The sequence below is a fragment of the Microcebus murinus genome, chromosome 6 (genome assembly GCF_040939455.1).
Source record: "Microcebus murinus isolate Inina chromosome 6, M.murinus_Inina_mat1.0, whole genome shotgun sequence".
Taxonomy (NCBI): Eukaryota; Metazoa; Chordata; class Mammalia; order Primates; family Cheirogaleidae; genus Microcebus; species Microcebus murinus.
Genome location: NC_134109.1, coordinates 33894360 through 33915306, shown reverse-complemented (window position 1 = coordinate 33915306; position 20947 = coordinate 33894360). Strand labels below are relative to the sequence as shown.

The 20947-nt window shown below is 31.7% G+C and overlaps 1 protein-coding gene across 15 annotated transcripts in view; it reads left to right on the top strand.

The window, feature by feature from the left end:
* GPHN (gephyrin) overlaps window positions 1-20947 on the top strand; it is a 540115-nt gene that overhangs the window by 335394 nt on the left and 183774 nt on the right. For all 15 annotated transcript variants that reach the window (XM_020285734.2, XM_020285732.2, XM_076003938.1 and 12 more), the window contains one exon: window positions 6832-6966. In XM_020285734.2, coding sequence (XP_020141323.1) covers window positions 6832-6966 — 135 coding nt within the window. The remainder of the gene's footprint in view (window positions 1-6831; window positions 6967-20947) is intronic.

Sequence of the window (20947 nt, the reverse complement as noted above, 5' to 3'; positions counted from 1 at the left end):
AGGCCTAGTAGAAAATTTAAATCTTAGTTAAATTATTAGTGAATATAAATTGATGACTAGTATTTGAATTTTCCACATATAGCTTTGTTTTATGAATTATGAATATTCCATAATGTACCAAACTTGAAGCTTGTCTGTCTTTTGTATTCTCATCTCATAAAGCAACCACAACAGCTATAATAATCATTCTGGTTTTCAAACTAAAGTAACTGGAAGTTTCCATATTCATAACCAAGATTTTAAGTTATCATATTCTGAATTTTAGAGTATACACTGAAAATTATTTGAGCGACTCTTCAGTTCTCCCAAGGATTGTACATAACTAATACCATTTTATTAATAGATTTATAGGAGAAAAATTATTAGGGCTTAATTCTATGAAGGGGCTAGGTGAGAATGATTATATAACTCTTATAACTAGATGTTCTCATATAGCATCACTCAGGACTTTTTCATTTATTAACTACTTATTACCTAATATTGGTCTTTTTGACAGATGTTCAGTTTTGTGAGTAGACTCAGATTTTTGCGATTCCTTTGACAAATTATAATCAGAGTGATATATCAAAGAGTATAATGCTCTTATTCTTCAGACTTGGCAATCATAGAAAAGAATGAAAAGGAAGAAATAAACAACAGAAAATAATGAAAAGGAAGGCCTTTAATATTCTTGATGCTTTTAAAGAATCTATATTAACTTTGAATGCTTATCTGTCACTAACTTCATTAATGAGCCCCACTGGCTCTGAATGACCTGGTTTGTTGTCAGTGTGTCAGAAGATCTCTACGTGAGAACAGTCATTTGGAAATGTCTGTATATACTATTTGGCTGGTTTTTATAAAATTTACCAATGTAAAATTAAATTTCAAAAGGGAGGATCTGATTGCCTATTGAAAAGAAAAATCACAATTTCCCTCAGCTGGTCACATTCTGAAGCATATGGAGCAATGTGGAATAATGTAATATTTGGGACAAATTATTTAATATTTAAGCTTCAGTTTCTTATTTATAAAATGGAAATAATAATAATTGCCTTGTATCTCACAAGAGATTATTATTTGTAGCAAAGAGATGACATATATAGGGAAGATTTTATAAACTTTGGAAATTCAGAGCTGAATATTTACAGAATTCTTTCTAGGTACCAAACACTATGCTTGGTGCTCAGAATACAAATATGAATAGATTGTTCCAGCCCATGCAGTGTTCACAGTCCCAGTAGAGAGTTGCTTTTTTTGTTACTTCTTTACTTTCCTAACTCAATTATCTACTTCTTACAATCAAGAAAGTGAAACCTGATCAGTATACTAACAGTTCAATAGTTACTAATGATCTGCGTACTATTATACTTATTGCCAAACTGATTAACTTTCTGTTTCAGCAGGAAAAGAGACTTGAGAAATGCCTCTTGTAATGGACATTTGTTAGTTGCCTCTTCAGCAGACATTTCCCATTCTTTCTTCCTAACAGTATACCACATTTCCTAATCATGTAGTTTGGGTAGAAGTGACTAAACTGCCAGGGTAGGTTGCCTTCATACATATATATATATGTACATACATATACATACATATAATCAGCATTATCTTTTTCACTAGGCACAGGCATTATTCATAGTTCAAAGAGCATGTAACTCAAGCCAGTCAGAGCCAGTGGTTTTCTTTTCTTAGGTTTTATTTGAACTACTGGGGACAGAGATTCTCTGTTTCTTACTGGACATTAATGATGAAATATACAACCCTAAGTGTTCATTGCCATCCTGGAACCATGAAAGGAATATCTGCCATAATGGAACCAATAGTAAAGAGGAAATCCTGAGAAACAGAAGATATAAAAAGAGATATTGGGTCCTGGTAACATTGTTTTAACCACTCACTCAAACCCTTCTTTAACTATGTGTACTTCTTGACTTTTCAGTTACATGAGCCAATAGATTACCTTTTCTAAAAAGCTAATTAGAGATAAAGATGGGTACACTGTTGTCTGTAACCAAAAGCATCTTAAGTAACAACCTCAGTATATGTTGTCTGATGAAAGAGATGAAAAGTCTTCCTAATAATGACTAAAATATATCAAATAAGAATCCCTGAAGTTTTATATTTGGGTGAAAACCTGATTCAAGAGGACAGAAAGCTGGAAAATGTGACATAAAGGAGAAGGTCGAAAATAAATCCTGCCCCCTCTGTATTTACAAAATAGATGTCTTTTCAAGAAGACAAGATTCAAATCCGAAAATGACAACTTGTGCTTTACAGTCTCAAGGCAACTGGTAGGTTCAAAACTCGAAGTCATAATGGCAGGCAAAGAGGGAATTTAAGACAAAAAGGGAATATACCCTTGGAAATACGTAATATAAAAACGCGTCTCACTGACAGAAATTAAATCTTCTGGAGAAATCCAAAACAATAATGATGTTCCCTAAGCTGCATTAGATGAAAGAAATCTGCTTACTATGGGAAGAAGAAGAGTTAGTGATTTACTCTTGATAAACTATATGGAGAAAACAGTATGTCAGATCCACATAGGCAGTTAGGAAGCATCTGTCTTCCTAGACTAGAGCATTTATTTGGAACTTGAGAGAGAAAATGCTAAGATTGAGCAACCTGCCACTCCTATATATTTGCTTGGAAATAAAAGATACTGTTACAAATAACCAGAGTTTTGGTCATACAATTGAAGAATGTACAAGCACATATATATGGGTTTATTATTTCATTTTATCCATGAGGATTTGGGCATATTAAATATTAATAATAATATTTATTATGCATCATTCATCTCTATGGATAGATGTCCATTAACTAAGTTCCCAAAACTGATATAAAACACCAAGATATATTTAGTAATGCCTATTATTTATAGTAAGAATTCTATGAAATAGACAAATAATTATTGTATTTTGTCCCTATAGTAAGCCAATATATAGATTCTCCTAATAATGATAATAGATACCATTTTTAGAATGCTGACTACGTAATAGACACTATTCTATGTATTTTATATGTACTATAGGAAATTAATATTAGAATACAGGTATCAGCAAGATTATAGATTTTTATTTTCCTGATAGGCAAATCTGTATGGGAAATCAAATCATAATAAGGATAGATGACTACTATTGAGAACAACAAAAATTCTGAAATGTTTAAAGCAATGGAAGATAATTTTAATAATATAAATATTCCCTGTGGAAAAAAAACTTGTATGAATACTTAAGTTTTTACATTTATTTAAAAAGATCTCATGTTCACCATCTAGACAAAATTATGAAAAATGATTTTTCTTTATAAATATGAATACTAAATTCTGGTGGGGTTTTGTATTATTTAATCTAAATTTAGGTCTTCATGTTTATTGATAAATTTCATCATATTGGATTCAGCCCATCAGTATACTAGGATCTTTTTTTTAATCTATGTTAGCCATCCAGTGTATTACCTGACTTGACTGCAGATATGCCTTCCTTCAAGTCTCTCATAAAACGTTTTTAAGGATAGACCATTTCACATACTACCAGACATCCTATTATAATTACTTAACATATAGTTTCATTCCAGCCCATCAATTACTCACTTCCTCTCTCTTTTCCACTAGCTTTTATGCGAGTTATCAAATACCTTACTGAATTCAAGATGTGTTGGTTTCACAGTTTTGTTCTTTAGGAAAATTTTTATAACACCTAATTGCAGCCTCTGAGGGATCAGAGGCATTGAAAAGATATATGATGTATATTTTCTGAAATAACCCATTTAGAAATGCATATGTAATCAATCTTTATTATAAGGTCAGATCCTATATCACACACTTGGATGTCTAATAGGATTTTTAGAAAATGTAACCTACCTTAACAGTCTCTAGACAGAGAAGTTGCTAGAAAAGGGTATGCATGTTAGAGCTGGCCACCAAGCTGATCAAGGGCTCCAAAATCCTTTTCCACAGAGACTAACAAGCTGTGACTGTTCAAGCTGTACTCCTTTGTACATGGCTGCTATGGGAGACTCACTCTCATGACTGTAAATTTGTTCACTAGCTACCCAAAATTAAATCCAAGTAACAACTTCTGCTGTACAGCCCAGCAACTTTTTTTGTAAGTGTAGATGTTTTTTTCAAATCAAAATTTTAAGTGGCAAAAATAATGATTAGAAGAGGAAGTATCTGCTCATTTATGAATTTCCTTGGCATCCAATATAAATGTATGTTTACTTTTGGTATTCATACTGGTATTTCAAAACACATAGCTTTCAAATGGGGAAAAAATATTTTGGCTGTATATTTTGATTTTGATAATACAACTCTCCAATTCTTCTTTTAAAAGTATCTGCCCAACCAGTCAAATTACCTTTAGGACAGAAAAAGCAACATAGAGAATCAGCACAGTTCCTATGAAAGTTCTGTGTTCCCATTACAATTTCCCTTAATGAAGAAAATTCTATTGTTTAATAATTCACAGTTGAAATTACATTGCATATCTGAAGAGGTTTGAGATCAACTGGGACAAATTGTTTTCTCCATGCAATGAGTTGCATAATAGGAATACAGATTAGTTCTCTAAAAGAAACAAAGTTGTTTCTTTTGGAAGTGATTTGACATTTCTCCTCATTTGTGCTGACTTAACCTACAAATTCTGCTTACTGTAGGTAGATTCTCACTACTCCTTGGTAAACCTTTGGTTCATCTCTCTCTTACTGACTCCTATACACACACACATATTACTAAATTGCAATTTTCAGACCTTTGCTTTTGACTCCTCATTTCCCCTATTTGCTCTCGCTTCTTGTTTTACTAAAATAAAGGCCAAGGCTAAACGTCTGTCCTTTCTATTTAAAACTATTTCTCTGAATTAAGACTTTGTTTCATTCTATCTCAAAAACTGCTTGTAATTCTCAAAGTTAATGTATGCTTCTACTTCCTTACTATTAATAGTAAGTATCAACTCTATGCAAGACACTGTGTTCATTCTCCCTTGCTGAGTGTGTTGATCACTTCTTATTTTTTGAAACAATCTCTCACATGGTTTTAATTGCTAAATTTTTTTAATTGTCCAAGTAATACATGAGTACATACTCCTTATTTTAAAAAAGAAAATGATCCAGGGGATTGGACACATCGGGGGGAGGGGAGGAAGGGGCAATATTTGTAACCCTAACAATATTTTTACCTCCATAATATGATGAAATAAATAAATATAAAAAAAGGAGATGTATATGCAAGACAATAAATGTGCTTTAGATTTGCAATGGAAAAAAAAAGAAAATGAAACACAGCTAAAGATTGACATCCTTTTTGTACACCTCGCCTCCCTTTCTCATTTACCCTCACAATCCCCCAGAGGTAAACATTTTTTATCATTTTGAAGAATATTCTTCTCAGAATTCCCATTGCTATTCATCCTAGTTATGTCTATATTGTTCATAAATCACATAAAATGTCAAGCACTGAAATGGTGGCTTTATCATTGGTATTGAGGATATTGGTGCAGAAACTAAATAAAGGTGTCTATAGAAATAGTGGTATGTCTTTTGTGAGAAAGAAACGATGCATAATATTAGGAGTACCTTTTAGTCACAAAATATGCCTGTTTCTTTCTTCTTTTCACATAGTAAGTGATATTTGTTGCTGAATGTTAATTGCTTGTTCTTTTATCATGTTATAAGTCTTGTACACAAAACTTGACAGTGCTCAAGTTCCCATTCTTAGAAAACCTATCCCCACTTCTATAGACCAGAACATGATATGTAGCCTAAAATAATAAATTTCATAATCAGCATAAATATTAATATTAAAATAATTTGCATTATTTTTGTTATGTTTGTATAATTTTAGAATAGTGATACTCAATTACATCACTTTACTATGTTGATAAATGGCAAACATTCATTAAATGTTTACTACTTAGAAGTGCTAAATAATTTGTATACATTATCTTAACCCTTTTGGTAACCCAGTGAAGCAGACACTATCATTATCCTTATTTTTCAGATAAAAGAAATGCGTATTCAAAAGATATATCCATCAGGGTCCCAGAAGAAGTCATAAATAATTGAGAAGAGTGTATAAGGGCTGATAGTATTTACAAAGGTTTCGACAGAATTTAGGAAAAGCCACAAAACATAATGGAGTGCCCTGTGACTAGTAACAGTGGAAGTCATTAATACTTCTGGTCCTAATAAGGCAAAGGGAAAGAGTACTATTAGAATCCAGAGAAAGACCTGTAAGCAAGAATAGCAGTCTGGCAGGAGCTGTGATCTTGAGTTGAGGTACACAGCCAACCTATGGAGACCTGGTAGAGAGGGAGCCAGAGCAATAAATAACAGACCTTACTGAACTCTACCTCATAATCTCCTGCCAGTGTCTTTTACTGGCTCAACCCAAGTAGAAGTCAGAAAGCACAAAATAGCTTGTTGATCCTGTCCATACAGGTCAAGTTGGAGTATATAGGGTGAAAAATGTTAGAGAACAAATCTGAAAAGGAAATGGAAAATATCTAGGAATTAAATAACTTGCTCAAGATTTCAAACTATTAAATAGCAGAGAAAATATATGAATGACAAATACTTAACTCCTAACCATAATGCTATATACTACCTCTCATATTAAAAAGTTTTATGAAATATTATTTGTCAGGGAAAATATTTTAAATCTCAAAGTTTCTATCTTATCCCAAATTGTTGGATGTATTTATACCTAACAGGAAGTGACACCAAATATGTGAGAGCTGAACAGCAAAGAATGCCCACCCACAACCAAAACAAAAAGTCAGGCATGGGTATTGATTTTACATGTTGTTGGCATTTTCAGAATATTAAATCATAGTTTTTCCCCTTGTTCAGATTCCAGACTCCATCATTTCTCGTGGCGTTCAGGTGCTCCCACGAGACACAGCCTCCCTCAGCACTACTCCTTCAGAATCTCCTCGTGCTCAGGCTACATCTCGCCTCTCTACAGCTTCCTGCCCAACACCAAAAGTAAGTACAGTTTCTTGGTACATTACACCTGCTCTACTATGGAAATCTGAGAAAACTAACCAATATTTCCTACTGCTTGTCAAGGTTGGATTGCATGCACGATAATACTATGAAAAATGAATGGAATATAAGATAGTTACCACCCATTGTTTCACTAATTATCATATTAGACCAATAGTAGGACAATTGAGGTTTCATGCAAAATGTCTTACTTCTACATCACATGTTGATAGGTATTTTAAAACTTTGTAAGGGTATCACTTTCTATAGCTCCTGTTTCTTTGTCGTAGACTTGTTACTTTGAGCATACTCATCAGTATAGATGTAAAATTATATGTTTATGCTGAGGATAAATGTATTTTTGGCCAATAAACAGCAAGATTAACTAAATATTGTCACCAAAGGGCTTTTGTTTAACTTGTCCAGGCAGGGGTAGCTCCTTGCTCTAGTATCATTCCAAATTTTTTCAAACATATTCAACTTGGAATGTTGCTGCCTAATATTTGGAAACAAATCTAAATTTATTAGAAAGAAAGTTTTAATGCCAACCTTTCAGGGAGGGCAGGGTTTTCTTAGTCTTTATTTTTTATAACTTATCACTGAATTGTGATGGGGAGAAGGATTAGACACTTATTTGCTACTCACATTTTTGTATATATGATAAATTAACTAGCAAATGTAGTTTTTGCTGTGATTGCTTACTCCTGAAATGTCCCTTTCCTGGTTAAGTTAGCCATTTGTGCTTTCAAGTTCTCTATGTGATGGATCCAATATTGGTATCAAAAGATTAACAGTAACATTCCTTCTTATTTAGTAAGACATGGTGTTAGCTATGATGTTAGGCTACACACTAAATTTTTTCTAGGTTACTGACAGTTAATTTTTCCAACTGTGGCTTTTTCTCTCATCGAATTTAAGGACCCATATAGCTGTCTTCCTCAATTCCAACTTTTCTATCAATTTTATGAATGTTATAATTTTATTTGACTAAAAGTGATCTCAAACAGTTCTTGATGAGGATAGTAAAATTTATTTTACATTACATGGTACAACCTTCTCAGCAAAATCTTCAGAGTGTTACTGTTGTATGTTATTGTTTTTAGACATATGTCTAACTAACTCTATATCAAAAATAACTGATATTAATTTTATCATTTAAAAAATTGGGATCCTAAATCTTCAGTGAAGAAAAATCATAAGAATATTCTAGACATAAAATGTATGTTAATGCCATTTTGATGCCAGTTAGCTACATTTTCAACTGAATGAAGACAAGTTTTTCTCAAAACTGGAATTGGATAGAAAAATTTCATCTATATCTTTTGAATTATTAAAACAAAATAAATTATGTATAAATTTCAACTGCATTAAAATCCAGTTATATAAGCTAGACTCATTTATAAAGTCTGCGAAATAATTAAAACTAAAACTTAGGTCCGTTATAAGTTGTTTAATTCACCAAATATTAAGACCTAAATGTTGAGAATATAGAACAATCCAAGACACAGTATTTTTTTTCTTAATAATATGCTGAGATCTTTAATAATTTTTGACAATGTTTTAGATTAAATTTAATTATACATAATAGTTCGTGACCCTTTTTAAAACTTTGTAATTATATTTTAGCTACAAAAAGGATATCAAATAAAATCTTAAAAATCACTTGGTACTTCCCAATTCACCAAAATAAAATTTTAAAAAATAAAAATGTTAACATTTATTAAATTAATTTACTTTTTGAAAAACTTTAAAAGAGAAGTGACTTTTCTTAATATTTTTTCCTTAGTTAACACTTAGATGTTCAAACTGACAATGAATTAAAATAAAGCACCATATTTTTATCTAGGAATAAAATTATATTCCTTTTAGATAGTGTTCACCAGCATTAGAATGTACACCTCAAAGATAAAAATTAATTAACTCTAAATTAGATGCTCTTCTCAGTACTTTAATATCAGTGATAGATATAGTCTCTATCTTCGTGGAATTTACAGTTTGTCAGAGGTATATTATAGGTTCCATATCCGTTATCCAAAAATGTTTGGGACCACAAGGGTTTTAGATTTCAGAATTTTTTAGATTTTGGAATATTTGCAGATACTTACACTGGTTGAACATCTCTAATCTGAAACTTTGAGCTTAAAAAGTTTTAGATTTTAGAGCATTCAAATTTTGGATTTTCAGAGTAGGGATGCTCAACCAGTAAACAGGTAAGCATTATTAATTTTAATAATCATAATTTCATAATAATTTAATAATTATAAATTGAAATGCATACTAACCAATGTGAGCTTTTGTGCTGGGTGAAGGTTTTATAAATTATATTCATCAACAATAACCAGCTGGCAAAAAAAAAAAACCCAAAAAACCAATAACCATCTGGCAGTTGTCACCAATCAAAAACTCTCAAGCTAAAATTTTTCATTAGTGTGTAAATAGTCTAATTCAGTGATTTCAATATCCAATTTCAAATATCAGTTCTTTTTTATTTAAAATAGGAAAGTGTGATCTATGGACCATCTGTCCTATAGTCACTTTCAGACACTTGTTAAAAATGCAGATTCCTGGACCCTATCTGGATTTACTGAATTAGAGCCTCTATCAGTATGGTCTAAGAATATGCATTTTAAACAAGCAACTTAGATGATTCTGAAGTACACTAAAATTTGAGGTCTACTGGAAGGATGCTTATTTAATGTAGATGTGTATGTGAGGGAACAGCGTTATAAAAAATAATAATAATAAATAAATAAATATAATAATGGGGGGCTTGGGTTATTTTTGGTTTTTGTGTTTTTTTGCCTTTCCCCACTAACCAAAGTTTCAAGGCCATAAATTTTAGCATTTAGCTCTATTCTAGGTGAATTATTTATTTTAATTTTTTAGCATAAAAATTTGGAGGACAGAAGTTAAAAGTGATTCTCAAGTTTCTAATTTGACATATTGGGTATATGATAATTTTTAAGTATATTAAGGAATAAAAAATAGGTAGCAGGTTTTGAGGGTAAAATAGAAGAGGGTAATGCATATTGATTTTGAAAGTGTTCAATCTGAGGTAGGTATGAGACAACCAAAGAGTGATATGCAGCACAAAATTGTATATATAATTTCCAATTTTTATTGTTACTGCATCTTGGTTGTGATATTTCTAATTTAGTATATATTAGTGTTGGCCAAACCCCTTAGAAATCCCCTTTCTGTGATTCAGATTAGGTATGCATAGTATCATGTGCAGCAATATATGTGTAAATGTATTTTTTTACATCAGAAATACAATCTTGAATGATCAGTATTAGAAAGAGCGTTTGACTTACTAATAGAAGACCTACATTCAAATGCTTGCTTCTCTACTTAATAACCACACTAAATTAAGCAAGTTGTTTATCTTTATTGAATTTCGATCCATTATGAGACTGGTAATCTCTGTCTCCACAACAGTGTTTATTAATTCATTAAGTAAATCTTTGCCTAGTAGTGGGAAAGCAACGGTGAGCAAGTAGATACTGTTCCTGGCTTAACAAACAGGTAAAGCAAGCAACTACATATTAAAATAAAATATAATAAGTGCTATGCTTTGTCAACAATGGTAGAAAATATTATGGGAATAACCATCAGAAACACTTAACCAAGTCTTTGTGAAAACACAAAAGGGTTAAATAACCAAGTTATAATTCAAAACTAATACTTTCAACCTTTCCCTCTATAGCTTTTCATCACTGGGCAGTATTTAAGCTGGATGACTTCTTGTTCATCTGCATGTGTATATCTATTTATCTAGATCAACAGCTATTAATGTAATATTAAATATTACTTTGATTCACATTTTATATATATACTGCAATATAATATCCCACAGTATGCTTTCATCTTTTGAGATTCTCCAGCTATAGTGAGAATAAGATCTATAAAATATACTATGTTTTGATTTTTTGGGGAGGTACACTCATCACAATCTAATGAAGAAAACTGTGTATTATCTTTTCAAAACAATTCTTCATAGATTGCATTTTTCTCCAGCAAATATGACATAATGCTGAAATGACATAATGTTTTATTGTATATGGGAAATAGTCATTTTTATTTTATATCAGATATTTTCTTTTAATGAAATCTGACTGTAATGATGAATGATTTTCACTCCTCTTGCAAAATATCTTTCAAGAACAAAGTTGGAATTTTAGTCTTTCATTGCCCTAAGTAAAAAATGTATCTAAGTCAAATAGTATGTAGATTCTGTTTAAGGAAGTATAGGCCATATATAGAGGACTCAAGTTCTATAGTAGTGATAGTCTTCCAAAAAAGATTTGCTGAAAGATTAATTTTGTAATAGATAAATTCTGTTTTAAAGTGAACATGATTCACAACTTAGATGAGTGCCAATTTTCGGTTATGGAGTGCAGCAGCATCTCTATTCAGAAATCAAATCAAGAAGCCTAAGGTATAAAATAATGACCAGAGCAAAAAAGAAAAATCCAAACTTTCAATCAATTTACCATTCCCTTTAGATGTTATTAAAATAGATTATATTTTTTTTAAAGACCAGTTTTATTATTCATTCATTCCCTAAGCATCTGAAGTTTGATTTTGAAGAACTAAATGTAGTCTAACTTCAGATATTCTCTTGTACTTTAAAAGTTAAAAAAGAATTTTGTGCTTAGACTAACCAGCGTGTTGAATTTTTTCCTCTTAGGAAGAAAGTATGAACACTATGAATATCTAATTGAACTAAAGTTTATGCAATGATTAAAAAGTATATGTATAGAAATATCTTTATGTGAAAAGCATGTTCTTTTAATACACTAATGTGTAATACTATATTCAAACAAAATACAGAATTATGGCTTCTGTGTAGGTTTCTGTTATTGTCCTTTGAGCAAAAGAATTTAGATTACTCTGGATAAACTATTTTCTTAACTCAAAGTTTTTCATGTGTGAGTCTGGAAAGCAATATGATTTCCTTTACCTATAAAAATGATATTATTGATCCAATATCAGCATAATATTTCCTCTGACATTTTCTCCTAATAATGTTAATTTTTACAAACTATTCTGTGCTGTCACCATTTTCCTTTGTGAACACCAGGATAATGATATGATATGGCTAGTTCATTGGCTAAACCTGAGGTTCCCAAGTCTCTAGAAAATCTGATGAAATGGCTATAATTCTAGCCTAAATTTAAGTCACCAACTGGTGCCTAAAAATTATTTTCCAGTATTTTTAAAAACCTAAACAAAATCATTACTACTATACTAAACATCAGGTTTCTTTGATTTTATCTGAAATTATGTCAACATTAATATGTCAAAAAAAAATTAGTATGCCAATTTCTGTTCAGTGGTTAATGACATAGAAATTATAGATTCTACATGTGTAGTCAACAAATAACAAAAATATTAGAAAGCACTGAATTAGTAAGGTCAAAAATACATTCTCTGAACAGAAAATATGTTTTCTTTGTTCAAAGTTAACTACCCCATGTAGAGGATATTGAGCAATAATACTCTCAACATTCTTGGTCAAATCCAGCAGCTCTCAAACTTATTGATTCAGGACCCCTTCATACTTCAAAAAATATTTAAGGACCCCAAATAACTTCTGTTTATGTGGGTTGTCTAGCAATATGTACTGTACTGGCAGGTAAAACTGAGAAATTTTAAACTATTTGTTTTAAAATAAGAATACTAAAGCCTTTACATGCTACATAAATAACACTTTTATGAAAATATAAGTATATTTTCCAGAATAAAATAATCTGAAAAGAATGGCAGTGTTTTGCATTTTTTCAAATACATGATGATGTCTTGTGTAATAGAAAACATCTATATTTTCACATTTGCTTCTGTAATTCAGTCTGTTGTGGTATGTTTTGGTTGAAGAATATGAAGAAATAAATCTAGCTTCATACAGTTATGTAATTAGAAGAAGATGGACTGTTTTATTGGCATTTTTAGATAATTGTGGATATTTTTGGATCCTACACCAAAAATTTACAGTTGTTAGTTTATTAAAGATTAGTTGAAAGGTGAAGTCTGAAACTATGTCTAGGAGCATTCCATACTCTGATACATTAAAACCCATTGGTCTGTCTTTGAATGTATCCAGACGTGACTTTGGAACACATATGTTGGTCATTTGGAAAGTATAAAATCTTCCAAATGTTGACATATTTCATTATATTATACCAAAAAAATCATCTTCATTAATATAACCACCAAGTTCATTTTAAAAAGTAGGGAAGTATTGAAAGCTCTCAACCTCATAGTGGCAGATATACATTTTCCACAATTCTAATTTTCACTTAGAAGCTAGAATTTTATCATTGGCCAAAAATGTAAGAAATATTGTCATTTTACCCATTAGTCTTTAATTTTTTTCAAGTATAAATAGTGTTCTCTATAAAAACTGGCTAATTCAGCTTACACCTCATATAATTGCATAAGTCCTTTTCCTTGAGACAACCAGCATAGTTTGGTATGCAGCAGAAGTATTTCATTCATACTTCCCATTTTGTCACATTCAAGGGTCAAGTTTTAATTAATTTAATTAAATTATTATTTACTGTTTTCTTAAGGACAATATTAAATGAAACTAACTTTTTTAAAAAACTGTACATAGCAGTGAATAGAGCAGTGGCTGTTCATATTACTTTGATCCACTGCATTAGATGTACACTAAAATGTCAATCCACCATTGCTTTTATACCATCAGGGCAAATGTCAACATAGCAAAAAAGGCAAATAATGTCTGAGTACTATTAATAAAATAACTCTGAACATCTGGACTCCAGAAAGGTCTCAGGGACCCTCATAAGTTTTTTGACCACACTCAAAGAACCACTGATGTAATCAAATGAGCAAATTGGCCTATATTTCTTGAAAATATTCTGAGTCAAAATGATTGCTACTGAATATAATGTTTCCATATTTTCCGTAAAGACAATGTTATAGTGATAGTTCAAGAAATCTTATCCTTATATAAATGACTACCAGAACCATGCTTAAGCATTATAAATAGTTCACCCTGAATCTGTTATACAAGTTGATTCTAGGGCAGGGAACACTTACTCCTCTGTGGTTCAAAATGAAAGAAGCCTTCATGAAATCTTTTCAAGATGCAAGACCAGGTATTATAATTCCCAATTCCACTCACTTTCAGTGTGATACCACTTCTGTGTTTGGATAATACTAATCTTTCCCCAGCATATCCTGTCTACTGATAGGTAAATACAAACCCTCTTTTAAGAAATCATCAGTGTTGGAAGATAATTTTATTGGGGATATAATTGAAGATACATCATTTTTTACATTAGCTTGGAACATCTAAAATTTGGGAAATTTCAAATAAAAATATAAATGTTCAACATTTCCTAAAAAATCAGATCAACACTGCTGGACCAGCACTGACATATATACTGTGTCAATACTCAGCTGGCATTTTATGGAGTTTTTACTGATTTATATTAAATGCCTGACTCCAATAGACATTTGAATAACTGAACTGCACTCTAATTCATTATTATTCTACTTCTTCCTCCTTATAGCATGTTTGTTTTGGTATTTATTCTGGTTTGATAGCAAAACAGAATTTTGAAACTTCAAATAAAAGATGATTCTCTTCCTTTTCTAATGAGAAAGGGACCACCCCGTATGGTAAATAATTTCATATTAGGATAAAACCAAAATTAGATCATAATATATTTTAGCTATTAATTTTCAATTTAGAAATTATTTTCAGTAGTTCTTCTATGATCTGCTACATATATAAGATTTTACATTGATTACTATTTCCTCATTTATCTATGTATCCCCTCTGCTTTTATATATAATGGTAATTGAAAATGGAATTTCCTCCATTAATTTCTAATTATTTTATGTTCATCATTGAACCTAAGTATAACTTAACTAGGAGATGCATTATTGCCACTCTGAAATCTGAAACTTGCAAATAAAATGTGATACCCCAAAAGATACAGCAAACCAGAAATTATCAGCTATAGATTTAACAATTTTATAGCTCAGACAGACTGTAAGTGGCATGGTCTCTTTTTATTTAAAAAAAAAAAACATTCATTTAGGAAAACTTAGAAAAGGCATATATGAAAAAAAAGTTCTCATAAAACACTCTTTATAAATAACCACTATTAAAATTTTGCTGCATATCATTCTTTTATTTTTTTTTTCTATTCATTCAAATATCATAATGGAAAAGCAGGGATTAGAACTCAGGTTCTGGAGTCTGACAGTCCCGGTGATGAATCTCAGCTTTATCACTTACTAGATATATAACTTTCAGAAAGTTATTTTACCTTTGTAACCTTAATTATCTCAACTTTAAAATGTAAAAATAATAATATTATTTGCCCTCATAAGATTATCTTAAGAATTAAATTTTAAATATATAAATCACTTATCACAGTGTTTGAAATATAAGTACTCACCAAATGTTATTGTTTTTAACTATCTATAATATTTTAACCTATCTTGTTTACTTAGTAACATGAGCATCTTTCTATGTCATGAACATCTTTACATGTTTTAAATGGACATTTATAACATTATTTTGATTATTGTTTGATATTCTAATTGATTGATGTGGCATAGTTTTTCACCAGCCCCTATTTTCCATTTTTAAAAACAATGCTAGAGATAATCTTCTGAAAGTTAAATGCTTTGGCATCTTCTCTTCATTAAACTCACCAACTTGTATTAATTCTACCTTTGTTGAAAGTATATGCAGAACTTTTAGGCCTATGATTCCTACATGTTACATGGATACAAGGAATTCATTGTTTTTGCATCTTAATGAATTTAATTTAATGATATATTGGAAGAAGTAGTTTTGGCATTTGCATGTACTCATTTACTGGCAGACATTTAAAAATTATGGACCCAAAGTTTGAAAAGCTAACAACATTGAGTATGTAAAAGTATTGCACTGTGAGACACTAAATATTGAGTACCAGAGCTAGTCTGTCACTTTATAACCTTATGAGAACTAGTAGATCTAAGTTTCTGTATCAGTAACATCAGGTATTAAGTTAAATAATCTCTAAAGTCAACTTGTAAAACTATAATTCTATTCCTCTGAAGTAGTTTCTGTACCAACTGAATAAACATTCTTTTTAGCCCCTCCCTCTGATATTTTTTATCTCCAATTAATATAAATTAATTTATATTTATTTATTTCATCTTTGTATTCTGTGCCAGTAGAGATTATATACCAAAAATGTTCTAACTTTACTTAATATCTTATACATTTAAGTCAAGCTTATCTGTGTTAAATATTGATTTATCTTGTTTTCCACTAGATTTTTATTCAAGTTATAGGAAGATAGGGAAATGAACTGTAGAAATACAAGAAATGGTAAAATTAAGAGTACTAGCTTTCAGTGTAATTAAATAGCTTTGATTCCTATGCACTTTTTTAAATGGTTTGAGACACACTTTGTGCAAAAACACCCCAACAGAAATAACCTGTGCCATCATTATTTCAGCAATAAAATTGATTAGATATAGGCATGATTCAAAACTATATAACTAACTGGCTGTGTCCCATTCATAACTTTAATAGAAAGTATATTCCAAACTAAACTATCCTCTAGATCTTCATATTTTAAACTTATACATATTCTAAAATCAGTCAGGTATTTTCTAGCCCCAAATCTCAGGACTATCTCCCTAATCATTCTACTTTCATTAAAGATAAAACAGATTAATACAGAAATTCATTCAATGAATATTTTTTAGTGCAGATTATACATAAAATACCATACTAGCTTGTAGGGGATCCAGCTATGGATAGACTTACAAACCCTGCCCTCAAGGAGATTATAGTAGGGCTTATGTGAAAATATGGTATTTACAGCTAATCTGTCAGATACAGGGTTGACAGCCTCAGAGAGCTCTTCAAATCTTATAGGGAAAAAATAGGATGACTAAAGGATAGGAACAAGCATTTAATAAAAGAAGTACATGTAACAAAGAAATATGTGAGAGCAAAAATATACCCTTTCACTAGAAATCTACTAAAAATGTAGAACAACACAAATTTTACAATAAAATTGATAACTATTCTAAAATTATAATCATCAGTCCTGTAATGAACAATGACAAAAATGACTATTCACACTAGTAGAAATATAAATCTGTATTAACCCTTCAAGCAAACAGTATGCACACATACACATGTATATATGTGTGTATGTCACTTGCTTGAAAAGTATATGTTATAATGTTTGTATTATATAGCATTCATATATATGGGGAACCTTAAAATTTTATATTGTAACTAATAATCTTATTTCTAGAAATTTATCCAAAGGAAATTATCAGAGAGGCCATCAAAGACTATATACAAGAGTATTTATCATAGCATTAAAAATTAGAAATAACTTTAATGCGTATAGAAAATAATTTATAATACACACATATATAAGTTATTCTATAACTTTAAAAATTATATTGTTAAGAATATTTGTGTGATGAAACACACCTGTAGTCCTAGCTACTCAGGAAGCTGAGCCAAGATGATCACTTGAGCCCAGGAGTTGAAGTTTGCAGTGAGCTGTGATCATATTGCTGTACTCCATCCTGGTCAACAGAGTGAGACCCTGTCTCAAAAACAAAATATTTAATGACATGAGAAAATGCTAAAAATAAAATATGTATTAAATTAGTAAACAAACCTGCATAGGAATGGAATTGCAGGTTATTTTACAATGTGCACTTTTTTTTTTTTTTTTTTTTTTTTGAGACAAGGTCTTGCTCTATCATCCAGGCTGGAGTTCAGTAGTGCAATCATAGCTGACTATAACTTTGGACTCCTGGGCTCAAGCAGTCCTGCTGCCTCAGCCTCCTGAGTAGCTGGGACTACAAATGTGTGCCACCATACCCAGCTAATTTTCAACAATTTTATTGTGGTGATGGGGTCTCCGTATGTTGCCCAGGCTGGTTTTGAACTCCCTCCTCAGCCTCCCAAAGTGCTGGGATTACAGGCGTGACCCACTGTGCCTGTCCTGTTATTTTTTAAACCAGGAAAATATAAGTTTTTTGTTTGTTTGTTTGGTTGGTTTTTTAGATGGGTTTGGGTAGTGACAGGGATGTCTTTTTGCCTATTTTTCTGATTTGTCACAATACTCAATAAAGCCAACTGGAGTTGTTTATAACTGTTTTACAGGCATACCTAGAACTATTGCAGTTTCAGTTACAGACCATCATATTAAAGCAAAAATTACAATAAAATGATTAAAACATATTTTTTTGGTTTCCCAGTGTATACAAAAGTTATGTTTATACTATTCTGTAATTTAAGTGTGCAATAGCATTCTGTCCCCAAAAAAATGTATGTACCTTAATTTAAAAATACTTTGTCATTAAAAAATAAAGATCCTCTGAGCCTTCAGCAAATTGTATTCTTTTTGCTGGTATAGTACCTTGCCTCCATAATAATGGCTGCCGACTGATCATGTTTGTGGTTGCTTAAGGCTGGTGTGGCTGTGGCAATTTCTTAAAATAAGACAACAGTGACATTTGGCACATCGGTTGACTCTTCCTTTCATGAAAGGTTTTTCTGTAGCATGCAATGCTATTTGATAGCACTTAACCTGCAGAACTAATTTCAAAATTAGAGTCAATTCTCTGCTTTATCAACTAACTTTATATACTATTATAAATCCTTTGTCATCATTTCAAAAATGTTCACAGCATCTTTACCAGGATTGCTGAATTCCATTCCAGAATTGATTCCATCTCAACAAACCTCTTTATTTGCTCATCAATTAGAAGCGATTCCTCATATGTGGAAGTTTTACCATGAGATGACAGCAATTCAGTCATCTTCAGGCTCCACTTCGAATTCTACTTCTTTGCTATATGTACCACATTTGCAGTTACTTCCTTCACTGAAGTTTTGAACCCCTCAAAGTCATCCATGAGAGTTGGAATCAACTTCTTCCAAACTCCTGTTAGTATTGATATATTGACCTCTTCCTATGAACCAAGAATGTACTGAATGGTATCTAGAATGGTGAATCCTTTCTGGAATGTTTTCAATTGACTTTGCCCAGATTCATCAGAGCAGTGATTACTATCTATGGCAGCTGTAGCTTTATAAAATGTATTTCTTAAATAATAAGACTTGAAAAGTCAAAATTACTCCTTGAATCATAGACTGCATAATGGATTTTGTGTTAGAAGTCATGAAAACAATACTAATTTCCTCTGCATTTCCATTAGAGCTCTTGGGTGACTAGGTGCATCATCAGTGATCAGTAATATTCTGAAAGGAATCTTTTCATCTGAGCAGTAGGTCTCAACAGTGTCACCTAGGCTTTGTTGTTCCATTTATAGATCATAGACAGGAAGTCCTAGCTAGAGCAATCAGGCAAGAGAGAAATTAAGGGTATCAAAATCAGGAAAAAGAAGGCCAAACTATCAATTTTTGTAGGCAATATGATTTTATACCTAGAAAACCCCAGATTCTACCAAGAGACTCCTGGAATTTATAAATAAATTCAGCAAAGGCTCAGATTAAAAAAATCAATGTACACAAAATCAGTAGCATTCCTATATACCAATAATAGTGGAGCTGAGTCAAATCAAAGACTCAGTATCATTTACAACTGCTACAAAGAAAATAAAATACCTAGGGATATACTTAACCAAGGAGGTGAAAGATCTCTACAAGGAGAACTATGAAACACTGGGGAACGAAATTGCAGATGATAAAAACAAGTGGAAAAACATATGTTGATGGATTGGTAGAATCAACATTGTCATCAATATTTCCATCAAAATACCAACATCATATTTCACAGATCTGGAAAAAATAATTCTATGTTTAGTCTGGAACCAGATAAGAGCCTGAATAGCCAAAGCAATCTTAAGCAAAAAGAACAAATCAGGAGGCATCACCATTACCACACTTCAAACTATACTACAAGTCTATAGTAACTAAATCAGCATGATATTACACAAAAATAGAGATATAGACCAGTGGATCAGAGCAGAAAACCCAGATATAAAACCATCCACATACAGCCAGCTGGTCTTTGACAACAATATACATTGGAGAATAGAATCCATATTCAATAAATGGTGCTGGGAAAATTGGATGGCCACATGCAGAAGAATGAAACAGGATCCATATCTCTCACCACTTACAAAAATTATTATAATTCAAGATAGATAAAGGACTTAAATGTAAGGCATGAAACCATAAGAATTCTAGAAAAAAATCTAGGAAAAAATGTTCTAGATATCAGCCTAGGCAAATGATGTATGAAGAAGACCCCAAAGACAATCACAACAACAACAAAAATAAATAAATGTGACTTGATTAAATTAAAAAGTTTCTGTGCAGCCAAGGAAATAATTAACAGAGCAACCTACAGAATGGGAGAAAATATTTACAAGCTATATATCCAATAAAGCTGTGGTCCCCAATCCCTAGGCTGTGGACAGGTACCAGTCCATGTCCTATTAGAAACCAGGCCACACAACAGGTGAGTGGCTGGCAAGCAAGAGAAGCTTCATCTGTATTTACAGCCACTCCCATGGCTTACATCACTGCATATGCTCCACTTCCTGTCAGATCAGCTACGGCATTAGATTGTCATAGAGTGTGAACCCTACTATAAACTGTGCATCCAAGGGATCTAGGTTGAGTGCTCCTTATGAGAATCTAATGCCTGATGATCTGAGGTGGAGCTGAGGTGGTGCTAGGGAGGTGGTGCTAGTGAGGTGAATGCTAATGCTGGGCAGCAGCTGCAAATACAGATTAGCAGAGAGGTTTGACTGCACAGTAAATGTAATGAGCTTGAGTCATCCTAAAACTATAACCACCTCCCCAGTTGATTGAAAAACTGTCTTTCATAAAATCTTTCCCTGGTGCCAAAAAGGTTGGGACTGCTGTGATAAAGCACTAATAACCAGAATCTACAAAGAACTCAGGCAAATCAGAAAGAAAAAATCAAATGACCCC